Source organism: Perognathus longimembris, chromosome 24 (genome assembly GCF_023159225.1).
Source record: "Perognathus longimembris pacificus isolate PPM17 chromosome 24, ASM2315922v1, whole genome shotgun sequence".
Classification (NCBI taxonomy): Eukaryota; Metazoa; Chordata; class Mammalia; order Rodentia; family Heteromyidae; genus Perognathus; species Perognathus longimembris.
Window position 1 is genome coordinate 23,705,252 of NC_063184.1, and position 16,071 is coordinate 23,721,322.

Consider the following 16,071-nt stretch of genomic DNA (forward strand, 5'->3'; position numbering starts at 1 on the left):
AAAAGTACATATAAGTACCATATCTCTGTTATTCTTTGCATGATGACTTTAACCTCATATTCTGATTCACTTTCAAGATGTATTTGAAGAAACTCAAGAATTACTTTCATTCAATAAGTGCTTAATGAAAGCCTAAAATAAGCATGGCACCTTGCTAGATCTTTTACAAACTACAAAGAAAGAAAAGAAGGAAGGAAGGAAGGAAGGAAGGAAGGAAGGAAGGAAGGAAGGAAGGAAGGAAGGAAGGAAGAAAGAAAGAATATATATACTATAAATATATATGTATATATTAGACATAACTAAAACTAGGCAAAAAATGTTATGCCTTTTCAAGCCTTAAAAGAAAACTATAAGGAAACTAATTTGCTTTTGTATCACAAGTATTTCAAAATTGAAATAAAAATTTATTTGACACCTAGCATAAACTTGTCAATAATAATTGGATTTGTTGCACACTATTTTAAAATATAAATTTGTAGAGATTTTAGAAATCAAGACAGCAATGGAAATTTCTAACTAGCTATATTCAATTTAAAAGGTTTATTCCTTGTGAAATATCCCTAAAATGATGAGAACGTTGTTCACAGTTTTGTGAATAGGTGTTGAATACCCAACCTGTGCTTATGAAAAGTACTACTGAGTTATAAAAATCCTCTGAAATAATATTTGACATGAAGGAAGAAAGTAAGCCCTTTGATCTTGACATAAATAATTATAAAATTATTATATCTCCTCTGCAAAAACATACATATATATGAAATATGTATAAAGGAAATCTTTTTATACATGTAAACATATGTAAAATATAATGTGAAAGTGTCTTTTTTACTCGGCAAATGTTTATTTACTGAATAGTGTTCTATGGCAGCCATAGTTGTACAAGTTATAAAGATGATGACCAAAAGAAATCTGCCCACATAACACTTTCATTCTAAGAATAATGTTTTCTCAAAGTTCTGTGCTAAGAAAATACTTGCCATGACAAAAATAAAGAGGCAGAGCTGCATAGGACAGCTATTCTAGAGGTAGAGTTTGGAAAGTCCCCTTTAATTAGATGAATGGACTCTATGTCATCTGAGTAGATAAGTCTACCAAGTGGAGTCTACCCAGTGGGTAAAATGAGCTCTATTGTCATCTGACAAAGAGAAGATGCAGACAAATGCAGAACAAGTGTTATGAGTTCGTAGAAAAGCAACCAATCAGGGAATCTGGCCCACAGGACTTGCTGATGGCAGAACAAGCTAATAAACCAAAATCTGTCAGTCAATGAAATGGAGGCAGGGGGTAACAAAAGAACAAAAGAGTGAGGATATAAGGACATGCACTAAACCCTTACCATCAAGACCTTATAGGAAACAAAATGGAGACCCACCAACCAGAAAGCCATCTTCAAGGACTCCAATTCTCACTATTTAACACAAGGTCTGTGAGATGGGCTGCTAGCATAACATGCAATGGCTTGGCAATGCCACGTGCTCTTTCTCTACCATATTTTATTTTTAAAAGTATTTTTGATCATTTTTAACTCATGTTCTTAGCTTGACTATAGTCTCTTCACAGACACATACATGAATATCATTCAACTGCCTAAATTGTTAGAAACCCATCTAGTGTATTGTTCAGAAATGTTAGGGATTAAGTAAAGTACATCATTTTCTGACTTGGATTCAACAAAAGACAACAGAAGAACAGAATAATAGGTTGGAGGAATATAAATATAAATGCTAGCCCTGCCATTTCCTGGAAAATTTTCCAGGAAAAGCTGAGATGAAGTTGGGAATCCTCATGCACCAGAAGCCGAAGGGTCTTGACAAGAAGTTTCTCTTGAAGCTGATGTATAATTGTGACTTTAAATTATTTTCTAAAAACCATCACTGTAGATCCCAGGTAGAAAGTAGATTCCAGAGGGCACAGTATAGAAACAAACCCAGTAAGAAAACAGTGTAGTAACAGAGAGAGAGAGAGATAGGGAATTATGTAATAACGAAAAGGCAAATTCAAAATATATTTCTGTATTTTCAAGGCAAGGGTCACAGAACTGTTTGGGAAATAGAATGGGGAGGAGTGAGAAGAAATGAAGGATAAATTTGTTCTTTATTTTCCTTCTCTTTTTTTCTATTCATCATCTCCCTTTACTGTCTAGAAGAAGGTTACAAATTCTTTTTTACCAGAGGCAGCATTAGACTTTTAGTAGTCTATAGAAGCAACAGGGGAATCTTATTCCATTAGTTTCCTCCCCTTTATGTATCTTCCCACAGTTTCTTATGCATGAAAGCTTAAAACTGTCTTCCTTACACTGAACTGCCCCTCCTCTACAGATTTATTGTTCTCTGTTGAAGATGTTTTCTTTGTAAGGCGGCTCCTAAACAACTGCATGTTTGGGTTCTCCCAGTATGAGGTGTGCTGCATGTTGCTAATAAATAGTCTTTCTCCTGTTATTAAATTTTTTGGTTACAGGTATCCAGCCTAATTTAGAACCTAATAACGGTGGAAGAAAACAATACTTAATCACCCATCAAATGAAGTGGCCAGTTAAACCACTTCCTGGGTTGGAGGAGGACATTAGAAAAATTGGGAGGCAGTGGATTTGAGCCAATGAGGTAGGTGTGAGGTGATAAGAATCAAAATCCTGGGAAGGCATTTGTGTATGAATCTTAAACAAGGAGAAATCTGGGAAGGATGTCCACTAATGTAAACGCACCTGCCCATCCATGGTATGAAATCCCCAAGGAAATGAGTATGCCAGAGAAGAGGCTGTATACCCCAGTCTTTATATATTACCCTCCCAGGAGGAAAACAAACCTCGTATTTGGAAAATGACTTATTAAAAATGAGAGCTTCAAAACTTAACATAAGATCATACCTCTTACCTCTATTCAATGAAACATAGGCTATTCACGCGTGGCATTTACATAGACATGACCAAGGTGTGCTGTGAATTCAGAACACATCATTTCTTAAATTCCAAGTAAATGTGCAATGGAATATCCCACAGAAACAAGAGTTGATGGCAATTGATAAAGAACCATAGGTTGTTACAAGTGTATCATCACAGTAGTTAAAGGCAAGACTTCTGAAATCAGCCTGGATCTGGCACTTAGGAGGAATGTACTAGGTACATCAAAGTCTCTAATGTCAGTGTTTTATGGAAAGTTTGACATAATATGTCTAGCCTAAGATGTGGGGTTGTGGTCAAGTTTCCTGAGACACTGCATTAAGTGTGTCCAGCCCATGGCCAGTGCTCTGTAAATTCAAGCTTGAGCTCTATTATCAGAAAACATGGCAAATTAATGAATGAATGGACACATACACACACACACACACACACACACACACACACACACACATTATCCCACCATAAAGAAGATGAAACTATGTCATTTGCAGAGAAATGGATGGAACAAGAGACCATCACATTAAATATTGCATGAATAAAAGTCACGTTTTCTTTCATATGTGGATGCTAGACCTAAAAGAGATTATAGCTAGATGTGTGTGCATGTGTATGTATTCATATATATTTGTGTGTGTCTGTTTATAAAATACAGTGTATACATGTGTGCAATATCATGAAAAAAAGAAATTAGAAAGTTGATAAATGTCCTGTTGTGTTTTGGAGGGAGGCAAACAGAGAGGGTAAAGGAGGGCAAATATGCTCAAAATATTGCGTAGGAGGGGGGAGTGTGTGTGTGTTTGTGTGTAAATGAAACAAGTTTACAATCTTGAAAATGTTGGTTTTTGAAGGGGAGAATAAGAGACTAAAGAATGAAAGGACAACACACACATATATTCATACACACCTCTCTCTATATATGCATTGTATACATAAATGGAGATGTTAAAATGAACCCTCCTAACTGATGTAACTAATTGATACTAATAAAAATTCAACATGAAAACCATACCAACGCAAAAATACATTGCTAAAAATGAATGAATGTTACATCACAATGCCAACCACAAGCAAATAATTTTCTTATAAATCAATGATTCAATCAGACAAATTTAAATACTTTTACAATCACTTAAGTTTTGTTAACTTCCACTGGCCATTGTAGGTAGTATTCCCTCATTATTTCAATTACTTTTCTGGACGTTTTTGTAGACTTTTTTATTCCCTCCAGGAGCGTTTGACTATAATGTAAACACCATATGTTGCTGTGTTAGGACAAGACTATAATTATTAAAGTCAACAGGTAATTTAAATCTGAGTAAGTGTGAAGCTATTTTAGAGGCAGCTGCTACCAGTTAAGCTGCTCTTACCATATAAAAATCTACTAAATTATGTAGCTAATAACCTAATTATACAATGTGAATACATTTAAAACTGAATATTGAGAATATTAATAAATCTCACTCTGCAATTTTTGACTGAAGCTTTAAACTAACTGTATAGTAATATTACTAAAACATCCTCCTTATGGGATTTCTTTATATATGTATATCTCTGAAAGACAACTTTATAGCAATATGTGAATCTGTTCACATATCTGATTTTATTTGCCAAGGTTTTCAAAACTTTTCATCCAATCTGAATTTTTCACTCAATTGTTATATATATATATATATATATATATATATATATATATATATATATATGAAATGGCATTAAAACAAGTTCCTGAATTTTTTCCTCTAAGATAGACAAAATTATTAATAAATACCCAATAACTTTCTAATATGCATCAGACATTTTCAAAACAGTTGCTTAATCTAATCTTTTCTTACACACCTTAATGTGAAAAGAAAAAAATATAATAATATTCAGAAAGCTAATTCCCATTTTCCAGTGCCTATCTAAGTAGATACATTTTCATAGAAAAATAAATATTTTCTATCTATTATTTTTACAACCATTTTTATAAAATGATATATTTTTATTTTTATGATTATTCAGCTTTGTCTTAACATAGACTTGCTCTTCAAAAATCTAAAAATTAAAATAAAAATTGTCTCTAAAGCAGCATATCCACATGGTAGCTCATGATTGATTGTTATCCTTATGAGCTTCAGGATGGGAGTATTGTTGTTAAAGGGACTGTTAGTGAGATTCTACCTCACAAAGTAAGCCAGTCTACATGGTCCACATATAGAATCCTAGCCAGTGGGGGGCAGAGGTAGAAAAATCTCAGTTTAAGGCTAGTTCCAGACAAAATGGCAGGAGATCTAATCTAAAAAATAAATTAAAACCAAAAGGACCAGGTAGAGGTGTGGCTAAAGCTCTAAAATGCTTGTTTAGTAAATATGAGGCCCTTAGTTCAATCCCCAGCTGTGGGGCACACCTTGCATCATTAAGAGGCAATTAGCTGACTCCCCCTGTTTTCCCAGCCCTGGGGCAGCCTGGCTTTTAGGCCAGAACCGGAAGGGGTGGTCCTAGATAGCCCCGCCTGCCTTCCAGTTCCCTGGAACCGGAAAGGGTTCTAGCTGGCCCCGCCTCCCAGCCTTGGGACCACGTGTAGCCAAGATGGCGCCTGGCGGTGAACCCTGAGGCGGTCTGTGGGCTGTGACATAGAATTAGGCGTCCACCCTTGCCAGACAGCTTGGGCCGCCCCTCATAGCCCCTAGCTAGGTGTGCTACACCCCTCCACTTCCTGTGGCTCTCTGACCCTTTTAAGAGCGTGACTCCTCCCCAATAAACTGAGATGTGAGACCAACTCCCAAGCTGTCTGATTGTCCTCCGTGAAGGGGGGCTGGGTGCAGGCTGTTTGTCGACCTTTCACCTTTTGTTGGCTCACCTCGGTTGGGGTGCGCTTCCCCCCTGCCTCTCCCGCTGGCCAGGAGAGTGCTGGGGGCCAAGGACCCCGACACCCAGCAATGCTCAAAATATTTTTACTCTCTGTATAAATAGGTCGATCCCTTTTCATTCTACAGAAAATAGGAAATAAACACTTTAGAATAAGTTCGTTGTAAAAGCATTTTGAGAGTAAAGAGCAACTGGAAAAGGAAGACAGATAGGAAATCTCTATTCTAAGCCAGAGCCTAGCTGCCCACTACCAAACAATCCTAATTTTACTTTGTGAAGATGGAAGGCAGGGACATACACAAGGGAGGAAGGATGGAGCCGAAGACCACAGGACAAGATGAGGCAAGATTAAACTATCTCTTGCATCCAGGAGACTTCTCCACTTCCAAGACTAAACGTTTATTCCCTTCAGAAGAAAATTACATGATTCTGGACCAAAGAATAATCAGGCAAAAAAAAAAAAAAAAAAAAAAAAAAAGGAAGGATGCCCTATTGAAAGCAAATAAAATGAATCAAATTCCACATGCTGAGCACTCTTAGAAGAAACCTTCCAGTTCCATCCATTCTCCATGTTGGGCTCTCACCACGACTCCACAGCCCAGTCCCTTCCCATTTGTCTCTGTATATCCAAACATGGTTTGCCACCCATGTACTTTTTCCAAGAAATTTTGTAACTATCAAATAATCTACAAAAAAAAAAATCCCCATTGCTTAAATTATCTGAGGCCATTTACATTCCAGGTAACTCCTATTCCAAGATTGGAAAAATGGCTTAAAATTGTTTGGTGTGTTAATAAAAGAAAACATTTCTATTAGGATTACAATAGATGTCCAGTCTAGTAGAGGGTTTCTTTGTCATACTTTTTCTCTTGTCTAAATCTTGCCACCGATTCTCTTGACTAACCTCAGTCACACAAAACAAATGAACCATCAAATTATAACTGAAATCAACATACTAAAGATTGTCTGCATTACAGAACTTAATGTATCAGTTTTTAGAATCTTAAACACATGAGATAGAATTCTAGCTCTTCCATTCACCAGCGTTTCCTTCCATCAGTTTGAGTATTCAGTTTCCATTCCTGTATTTGTAAAAACAGATGATTACCTTCTGTATTGAAAATTAATACCTCAAGAAGCAAAAACATTTCAGAATTTCCTATTGGGTGAATTGAGTCTATTTCTAAAATTTTCAAAAGTAGGTAATGGAAACAAAATTTAATAGACATCATGAAAAGACACTCATGATATAGGCTAAGCCTATTATCTTAAAATTATGATGCATACACTTCTTTTGACCAAAGGCATAGTTAGGTCTTTCCTGGGAAGAAAAGAATTTGGCAGTAGTATTTCAGAGTGAAAGGTTTTACAAAGCTGCCCAGAATTGTCAAAGTATAATTATGTGTAGAAAATTTAAGGTCACTTTCTTCCCTAAGTGTCTGTAGAAATGGGGCCTTTGGCAGCAGAAACAAGCAGAAAAATGGAGAAGGGCCACTTACTATCAAGTGTTAAAATGAGACTGCCCATAATACCTAATAATCACCACCCCCCTTGCAATCAAGGTGACAGAGGTCTATCTTCTCAGTGTTAACTTTTTTAATGCTTCTTTCTTTCTTTCTTTCTTTCTTTCTTTCTTTTTTCTTTCTTTCTTTCTTTTTCTTTCTTGTCTTACTAATTGTTCAATTCTTGCCAGCGCTTTGAATTTCTGAGTCTACAATCAGAATAGAAGAAGCCATTTCCAAGTCTCTTACATAAGGTGTTTCACACAGTAGGATCTCCTTAATGCCTGCTACTTGCTACGAATGACTTTCAGGAATGTCACAGAAACAGTGACAATTGGCATAGGAAGTCTAGTAGCTCTGACTGAAGCTCATGAGATCAAATGAGAATTAAATTAGAGAAGGGTAGAAGGACTAGAAGAGGATGAATACACCAAAATCAAGACAGATAATATTGCCCCATAGTATTAGATATAATGAGCCATGAAAATCAAATGGGTATAAAATCTGAATCCCTTTTTTTTAATCAGTAATATATTACTCAAATGAATGACGTGGAACTTTCGTGAATATTTTGGCTAAATGATGCCATGTTACTCCCATTCATTTAAAATCAGAAATCACTGGAAAGCAAAACACTATGGTACGTGCCAAGCCAACATATCTTCCTCCAACTGCTCTAGCAGTGCTTCCAAAACAGAACTGAGAAGTGGGAAGAACGCCTTTTTTTCTCACTAACCGAATTGCTCCCCCAAAAGCAAGTGGAAAATGAAGTCCCTCAACCAGCTACCAATGCTTATCTTCAGATGATTGGCTTTGTTGTCCAATATTAGGGTGGGTGTGATTGTGTTGGGTGTTGGAATCACTATATCTTAGGAAACCCTGGTGGTTAGTCTTAAATGGATTGAGAGGTGCCTGAGACATAAGCAAAGTACATCTCTGGGTATGTCTGTGGGTTATTTCCTAAGATGCGTAAATATTGAGATATCTGACCTAATCAGTGATTTTATCCATTGCTGGATTCAAAATGGCAGGAGCCTAAAGGGAGGGGATGCAACTATGAGGGGCAAGATTGATGGAGGAATGTGCTGGAAGGATGCAAGTTGACCCTGGCCCCTTCTTGTATTTATTCCTTCTGCTTCTTGTCCGCTATGAGGGGAGCAGTGCTGCTCAATCAGATTAGCCTTTTTCCATGATGTTCTACTTCACCACAGGTCTGGAAGCATGGAGCCACCTAACGATGGTCCAAGTCACTGAAATCATAAACCGACATGAACCATTTTCCCTTCCTATGGTTTCTCTCAGGTATTTGTCACTGCAATTAAATAACCCTGGCCAACAGAAACAAAGGAATTATTTTCATATGAAAAGCCATGTCATGTTCATGGGAAAAGAGAAAATATATACTAAGCTTTTGTTGTAGTTATAGTGGTAGTCAAGTGTCATACTTGACAAAGAATCATTCTTTTAGACAAAGAGTTAGACATATAGGAATTATTGAAATCAGATGATTTTTCCAACAGAGTTGTAACAAACTGCAATGTTCTCTATGCCATAAATAGTTTTTGACTGATTTTTGAGATAACAATGCCCTGTATTGCTAAGATACTACTTATTTTTCTTATAAGAAAAAAACAAGTATTCTACTACTTATTTATAAAAAGGTTAATTTATAAATTACAGATCAAATAAGCAAGTGCTGGATTTCACTTCATAATTTGAAAATGAATTTAGATACTTTTAAATACAAGTGGGTTGATTTTTCTGTATTACTATAAAATTTTTAACTAATATTCTTTTCTCATAGTAATTAAGTTAAAAGGGAATATAAGTGTGTTGGCCTTTGAAAGCCAATGTTACATATGATATGTACTTGAAGGTTATAATTGCTTATAAAATAGCCTACATTAATTCAAAAATAATATTGATTTCTTAGATCAAAGATTCTAAGAAGAATAATTATGAATACCTTTATGTCAGCAGATTCTAGAATGTATCTAACTTCTTTATAACCTTTGCTTAAAAAATTCGCTTTTGAGGATTGCAGTCCTTATCAATATATTAAAAGAAAAAATAGCTTCTACTGAAAATTTAAGATTCAATTAAAATCTTGCTAATGATATGACATCTATAAATTTTGTCCTCATATCATAAGACAGAAATAGCAATAACTTTAAAATGTGAATCATAGAATTATGATCTCAATTTGCCAAATTATTTTCTTCTCCATATATAATATAATCAGAATCCTGCTCAATATTTTACAACATTCAGTAGAGAAATGACATTTTAAAATGCCGATTATTTGTCTATCATTAAAATATCCATAAGTAAAGTTTAATGACTTTCAGTGGAATTGCTAGACTTCTATAATTTGTACTTTAGCAATATAAAAATCCTGAGTGTTGGGATGTCCTTGCCAGCTGAACAATAGATGCAAACTCTACACTGCCAAATCATATATAATCTCTATAAGGAAAAGAAAAAAGCAGGACAAAAATTTCATAACAAAAACACAAAAGCCATGAAATCATCCCAAAGTTGGGTATTACTGTCTTCAAACCGCATTATTTTTTAGTCATGATTATTATTATATTTTGGTCTATCACCCCAAGGTTATAAGTTTTATTCACACTATTAAAATGGCTTTTTATTTCCAATCTTCCTAATGGCATCCAAATATAAAATAGCTGATTTTTACATTTTGGTTGAAAGGAAAGTCTTAAAGACGACTTTGCTTTAAAGTAAATCATGTGATCTTTAGCAGGGCACCTTATTTGTAAAGTCTAACTTTCAAATTAGAGAAAGTTACAAACCAATCACTTGAATAGTCTCCTCTTTATTTACATGCTTTTCAAAACAAAATGTGTTTGGGCGAATGAACACAATAAAAAGAACGTTACAATCTGGGTGCTGGTGGCCTATGGCTGTAATCTGAGCTACTCAGGAGGCTGAGATCTGAGCATTGTGGTTGGGAGCAAGTCCAGGCAGAAAATTCCCCAGGAGACACATCTCCAATTAACCACTATAAAAACCAGACATGGTGTTGTGGCTCAAAGTGATAGCACAAAGAAGCTCAGGGACAGCACCTAGGCCTAGAGTTCAAGCCCCAGGCTTGAAGGGAAAAAAAAAGAACATCACATTGCCACTGACTTTCACTTGCTAATGGTAATATTATTATTGGTGAAGTAGCATTGAAAATAAAATGTAACTACTGATGAAGGCTGGGTGATGAAGTCTATGTGTGAGTCATAGTAGTATAAATGCCAGTGTCACATGTATAACACACATGCTTGTTCCACACAGCATTCTAAACTTTTAACTTAAGGAAGCAGAAGGGTAAAATGGAACAAGAACACATGTTAAAGGCATAAGCCAGTTTACCTTAGCCATCCCTACATACACTAGCTAGCTTGAACTGTCTGTGAACAACATTAGAAAGCAATTCCTTGCTGTGCGTTAAGTTTTTACCTTGAAAGGCACTGGCTCTTCCGTAAGAGGACTGACAGGAAGGGACATCATGCTGCTCGCTGGGCTCAGCTCTGCACTCTGCAAAGAAACAAAACTGCATGAAGAATGGGCTGGCACCCATTTTCCTTATTCCTAATTCAGATCCCAGGATTTCTTGTGAAAAAAAAATAAAACGAAGCTAAATGGACATAGCAAAATTCACACCAGGAAGATATATTGACTCATCCCTTATTTTGAAAGGAGTACTTAGCTGGGAAAGGAAATTATTAGTTTCCATGCACATTTTAAGTACAGTTCATTAAGTATAATGGCGATCTTTGGGGTTATGTTGATACCTAGCATTATCAGTGCTTCATTTATATGGGTTCTTTTGTTTATTTCTTTGAGTATTCAACCGTATGGTTCATTATGTGGACATTACAATTTTAGGTGAATCTGCAAGCATTTAGGTAGTTTCTAGTCTGCATTTTTGATAATAGGTTGGATAACATTACGAATTTTATAATCAGATTATGTGGCATAACAGAGGAACAAAGCTTTTCTTACCAACTAATTTACTGCAGGATTCTTAGATGAGAAATGAGTGAAATGTTTTGCAGAGAACGGAAAGCACTGTCCTCTGAGCTGCTTTTCTCAATGTTAGATTCCACACGAGCATTTAAACAGGTGCAGACCACAGCGTAGCATTGAGTACTGATAGTTACCTTTACACTGATAGCCTGCAGTTTAGTGAAGTATCTTGCCCTTGCCAATCCTATGTTCAGGAGACAGAGTTAATATATAGCTGTGAACATTTAAAATCCCACATCGCATCTTTGCAGATGAAAGTTTATTGAACTCCCCCAAGAAAATGAACTCGAAGTCAATCTTCATAGCAACCCTTTATGAAGGGGTGGTGTCTTTCAAAGCTTTCAGAAACTTAGAAAGCAAACTACAACTTGTGCCTCATGTAACATTGATTCTTTGAATGTCATTCTATGCCAAAACATTCTTCTGGCTTTAACATTCAAATCCATCTTACAGTGTGACACTTTAATTCTAGGGCTCTTAGGAAATCCAGATATAAATGTTTTTAAAAAACAAATCAATCTTACATGACAGCATCTGATAAACTGCACTTAATTATCAAGTTGGGAAAAACATACCAAAAAATCAAGTAAAAGTATCTTCGCATTTTATTTCATTGTTTTATTTCATTTTCTTTTATGGTGAGCTATAATTTAGATGTCATTCCAATATATTTACTCTTTCAAATAACATTATGGTAAGCCCTTTGGATGTAAGTCTTATTCACATTTCAAATTTAAGCCATTTTCCCTTTCATTCAAAGAGCAATAGTGATAAAAATAATTATCAAAGGATGAATGAATTTACATTCTAGTCACATTATTATTTATATTATTAAAATTGGGCAATGTATGTGCTTATAATTTTCTTTTTTTCAGATTTTTATTAGGTTATATTGTTAATATACCAGGAGATTTCATTGTTTACATATGTTTATATTGTATTCCAAACAATCACATCTGCTGTCATCACTATGACCTCTCGCCCCATCAAAGAAAAAAAACCAAACAGATTTTTTACACATTTTTATCACTATATGCAGGTTGTACAAAAGGTGAGTTTGAGTGAGAAATTTTCATGAATGCACATAATTTATCCAACTGAACTCTCCGCATCACCTTGGCTCTCTCTAAACCTCCCTTACTGCTCTGTATTTCACTTCCCCCTACCAAAGTGATTTCAGCAAGTTCCATGTCCTATTTTCCTCTCTGCAAATAAACTGCTTTTGTTTTCTTCATCCTCATTCACGCTCTGTATGCCCTTCCCTGCTCCTGCTGGAACCCACCTCCCCAGCAGATCAGGTTTTACTTCCACATCATCCATTTCTTTTTAAAGTCTGAGTTAATTTTACCACTTCACACTGGTGTTTCAGATACACATAGATGTCAAATAAAAAATAAACTGGATGCTGTGGAGGTAGACTAGGAGATAGCAAGAATAAGTCAATATCAAGAAAGAAAAAAGCCTGAATTTTTGTTTGAGGAGAATAGGGTAAGTAGAAAATGTGACTAGATTAGTCAAGTTGCTTGAACCAGGCTGAGTACAAAGAAATCCACCGCATCTGAATTAGAGTCTGAAATCAATTTCCTGATCCTTCCATTTGACTTCCTGTTAAAGCAGCAGATAATGAGGCTTGAAATAAACATTAGGCACACTTGGAATGAGTGAACGAAGTCTGCTTCCCCTTGGATATCTTAATTTTTTACAAAGGAAACTCTGTATTCAGCATAAGCACCCTGGAGTTGAAAACTGTAGACTTGTTGAATCCTTTCTTCTCAGTATTCTCTTTCTTACTCAGTCCTGGAAACAACAACAAGCTTGAAGACATCTTGCTGGGAAAATTGTGGTTTGCCACTTAAATTCTAAACATAGGGAAATCTAATGTGTACTTAATGATTGTTGAATGAGTGCATGAACAAATAAAATTTCATGTCTCAGAAAAAGAAAACACTAAAGAAAATGGCTCATTGGTACTAGAGAAGTCAAAACCAACCCTATGTATCTTATCAGGAGTAACACTCTCCGTCTTTATAGCAGAAATACATTATAAAATGAATGTGCATATTTGCTATGAGATGTTGGACCTTGAACTAGGAAGAGGCCATTTAGGTAATGATTTAATATTTGTGTGAATTTAGGTAAGTGACACTCCACTCTGAGCAGCTATTTTCTGTCCTGTAAGATCATAATAGAGTCTACTCTAATTGGTTGTTGGGGGAGGAGTTAATGAGGGAAAACTGGCAAAAAAAAAAAAAAAAAAAAAAAAGAACAGAGCTGGTACACAAAATGTGCCAAGTGCTATGTTTTAGTGATTAGCATGCCATAATGAAACTGTTTCCATGTCTGTCTGTGAAGACTGTAAGCAAACTTGAGAACAGATGATTGTGCTTTTTAGGTTTACAATGCAGAATCTGCTATCATAATTCAATTACTGTCTGTTCTACAATTGAATTTAGATAATCTGGATATGAAGAAAACCAATTATTTATTTTTGGAAAGCTTTAATTTTGGCACATTCAATTCAAAGAGATATGAGTAGTCTTGAGTTTATAACTTTACAAAAACCAATGATTTCTCATTAATTTTAATTATAGCAAAAATATTATCATATTAGAATATCCATTTCGTCTAATAAATTCATGATAAATAAGAGGCTTTAAAAAATGATTGTCAAATGTAGAAGAGCTTGTCTGAGGCTAATCAGTTAATGTGAATGTAACTAAATTTAGTCACAAAATACAGGTGCATTTACCTCCAGAAATTATTCACCTTACTAGAACCATAATTTATTTTCCATTAAAATGAAATGAACACATAAAATCAACATGATGCTCATTCAACTTTAATATTTACTTCCTGTAAGTTAAGATTGTGCTATTCATATTTGACATATATTTGGGAGAAGGAATCAGTTGAAGCTGTAATACTTGAGGAATGTACTAATGGGTTTTAGTAGTGGAATATATTTATTTCAAGGGAAAAATCACAGAATTTTACATTTATAAACTATGCTTCAAAATTTATAATTTAATGGATTCAAGTATGAGGAATTGATTTATTGATGTAAGTTACCTAGACCATTTTCATGTCTATTTTTTTCGGGGGGTGGTGCTTTATTTTATTTTTTGCCAGTCCTGGAGCTTGAACTCAGGGCCTGAGCACTGCCCCTGGCTTCCTTTTTGCTCAAAGCTAGCACTCTACCACTTGAGCCATAGTGCCACTTCTGGCTTTTTCTGTTTGTGTGATGCTGAGGAATGGAACCCAGCGCTTCATGCATGCAAGGAAAGAACTCTACCGCTAAGCCATATTCCTAGCCACTCATGTCTACTTTTAAATAATCAACCTTAATATGAATATGCACATATACTAGTTCTTGTCTTAATTGTGATGAAAATCTATTGCTATCATGTCAAGAGAATTCCTTTGAAATAGAAGTATTATTTCTAGGATACTACATATACATATTTGGTTTATTATCAGGAAATGGAAGAAACAAAGAGACAAATGAATGTCCCTTGGCATTCATTAAAGGCATTATCTAAAGAAGCTAAGGAAAATCATGTGGTTTCAGACAAATCGCACAAGAGCTTAACGACAGTCACAATGGCTTCACCTTTCCATGGTCAACTACGTGAACCAGAGTTGCATTCCTTACTCCTTTAAGGCTCCAACATTCCAGGTGGTGCAGGGGTTGTGTGGATCACTTTAAAAATGGCAGTATAGACCATTCTGTGTTTTCATGCAGCATTGAGTACATTTACACAAAGAAAGATGGTAAAAGCATCACTTGGCGACAGAATCCTAAGGGACCACTATGGCATATGGCATATATCTACCCCAAAAGCAAACTAATAGAGAGGGCTTTTAAGCTCTATTGCAAACCAGGTTCCTAGCTACTCAGGAGCTGAGATCTGAGGATCAAGGTCCAAAGCCATCCCCAGGAGGAAAGTCTTTGGGCCTCTTATCTCCAACTGCCAGAGTGGAGCTGTGGTTCAAGGGATAGAGCACTAGTCTTGAGCTCAATAGCTCAGGAACAGTTCCCAGACGCCACATTCAAGACCCACAACTGATAAAAAAAAAAAAAAAAATCTGTTGCAGTTCCAGTTTCTAGCATTCCCGTGTGATATTTTGGAAATTGAAAATGTGCAACAAAAGTGAGATGTTATTACCTAATTTCTACAAGCCAGTGATTGGGTTCATTCATTAGTTATTTGCAATACTACACTGTATTAGATGCATTTAGAGAAATTCTTTAATAGCTTTTTACAGAGTCCATATCTTGGGCTAGAGCTTTCTATAATTGTTGAATTCAGCAAGTTCACATTATACGATATTTTTATTCAAAGCACTGTATCTTTGATTCAAGCGAATTATCAGTTAAGTACCAATCTTGTGTTTCACCAAACTAAATGAAGATAAAAATCACTTTGCTTATTAACACATATAAACTTGTATTTTCTGCCAGGTGTGGTGGCCAGCTATCCTGGCTACTGAGGAGGCTGAGATCTGAGGATCATATTTTGAAGCCAACCTGGGCAGGAAAGGTTTTGAGACTCCTGTCTCCAATAAATTACTAAAAAATGCTCCAAGTGGAGCTCTGGCTCATGTGGTAGATCACTAGTGTTGAGCAAAAGAAGCTCAGGGACAGTACCCAGGCTCTGAGTTCAAGCCCCACTACTAGTACAAGCATGTGCGTGTGTGTGTGTGTGTGTGTGTGTGCGTGAGCACACACAAAAGAAACAAAGCATTTTTTTCTGATGCTGCACTTCTTATTTACCATCAGAATACAAA

At 35.7% G+C, this 16,071-nt stretch overlaps 1 protein-coding gene across 1 annotated transcript in view; it reads right to left on the minus strand.

Moving 5' to 3' along the window:
* Ccser1 (coiled-coil serine rich protein 1) overlaps positions 1 to 16,071 on the minus strand; it is a 671,676-nt gene that overhangs the window by 399,430 nt on the left and 256,175 nt on the right. Inside the window, exon 8 of the mRNA XM_048333671.1 lies at positions 10,714 to 10,791. Coding sequence (XP_048189628.1) covers positions 10,714 to 10,791 — 78 coding nt within the window. The remainder of the gene's footprint in view (positions 1 to 10,713; positions 10,792 to 16,071) is intronic.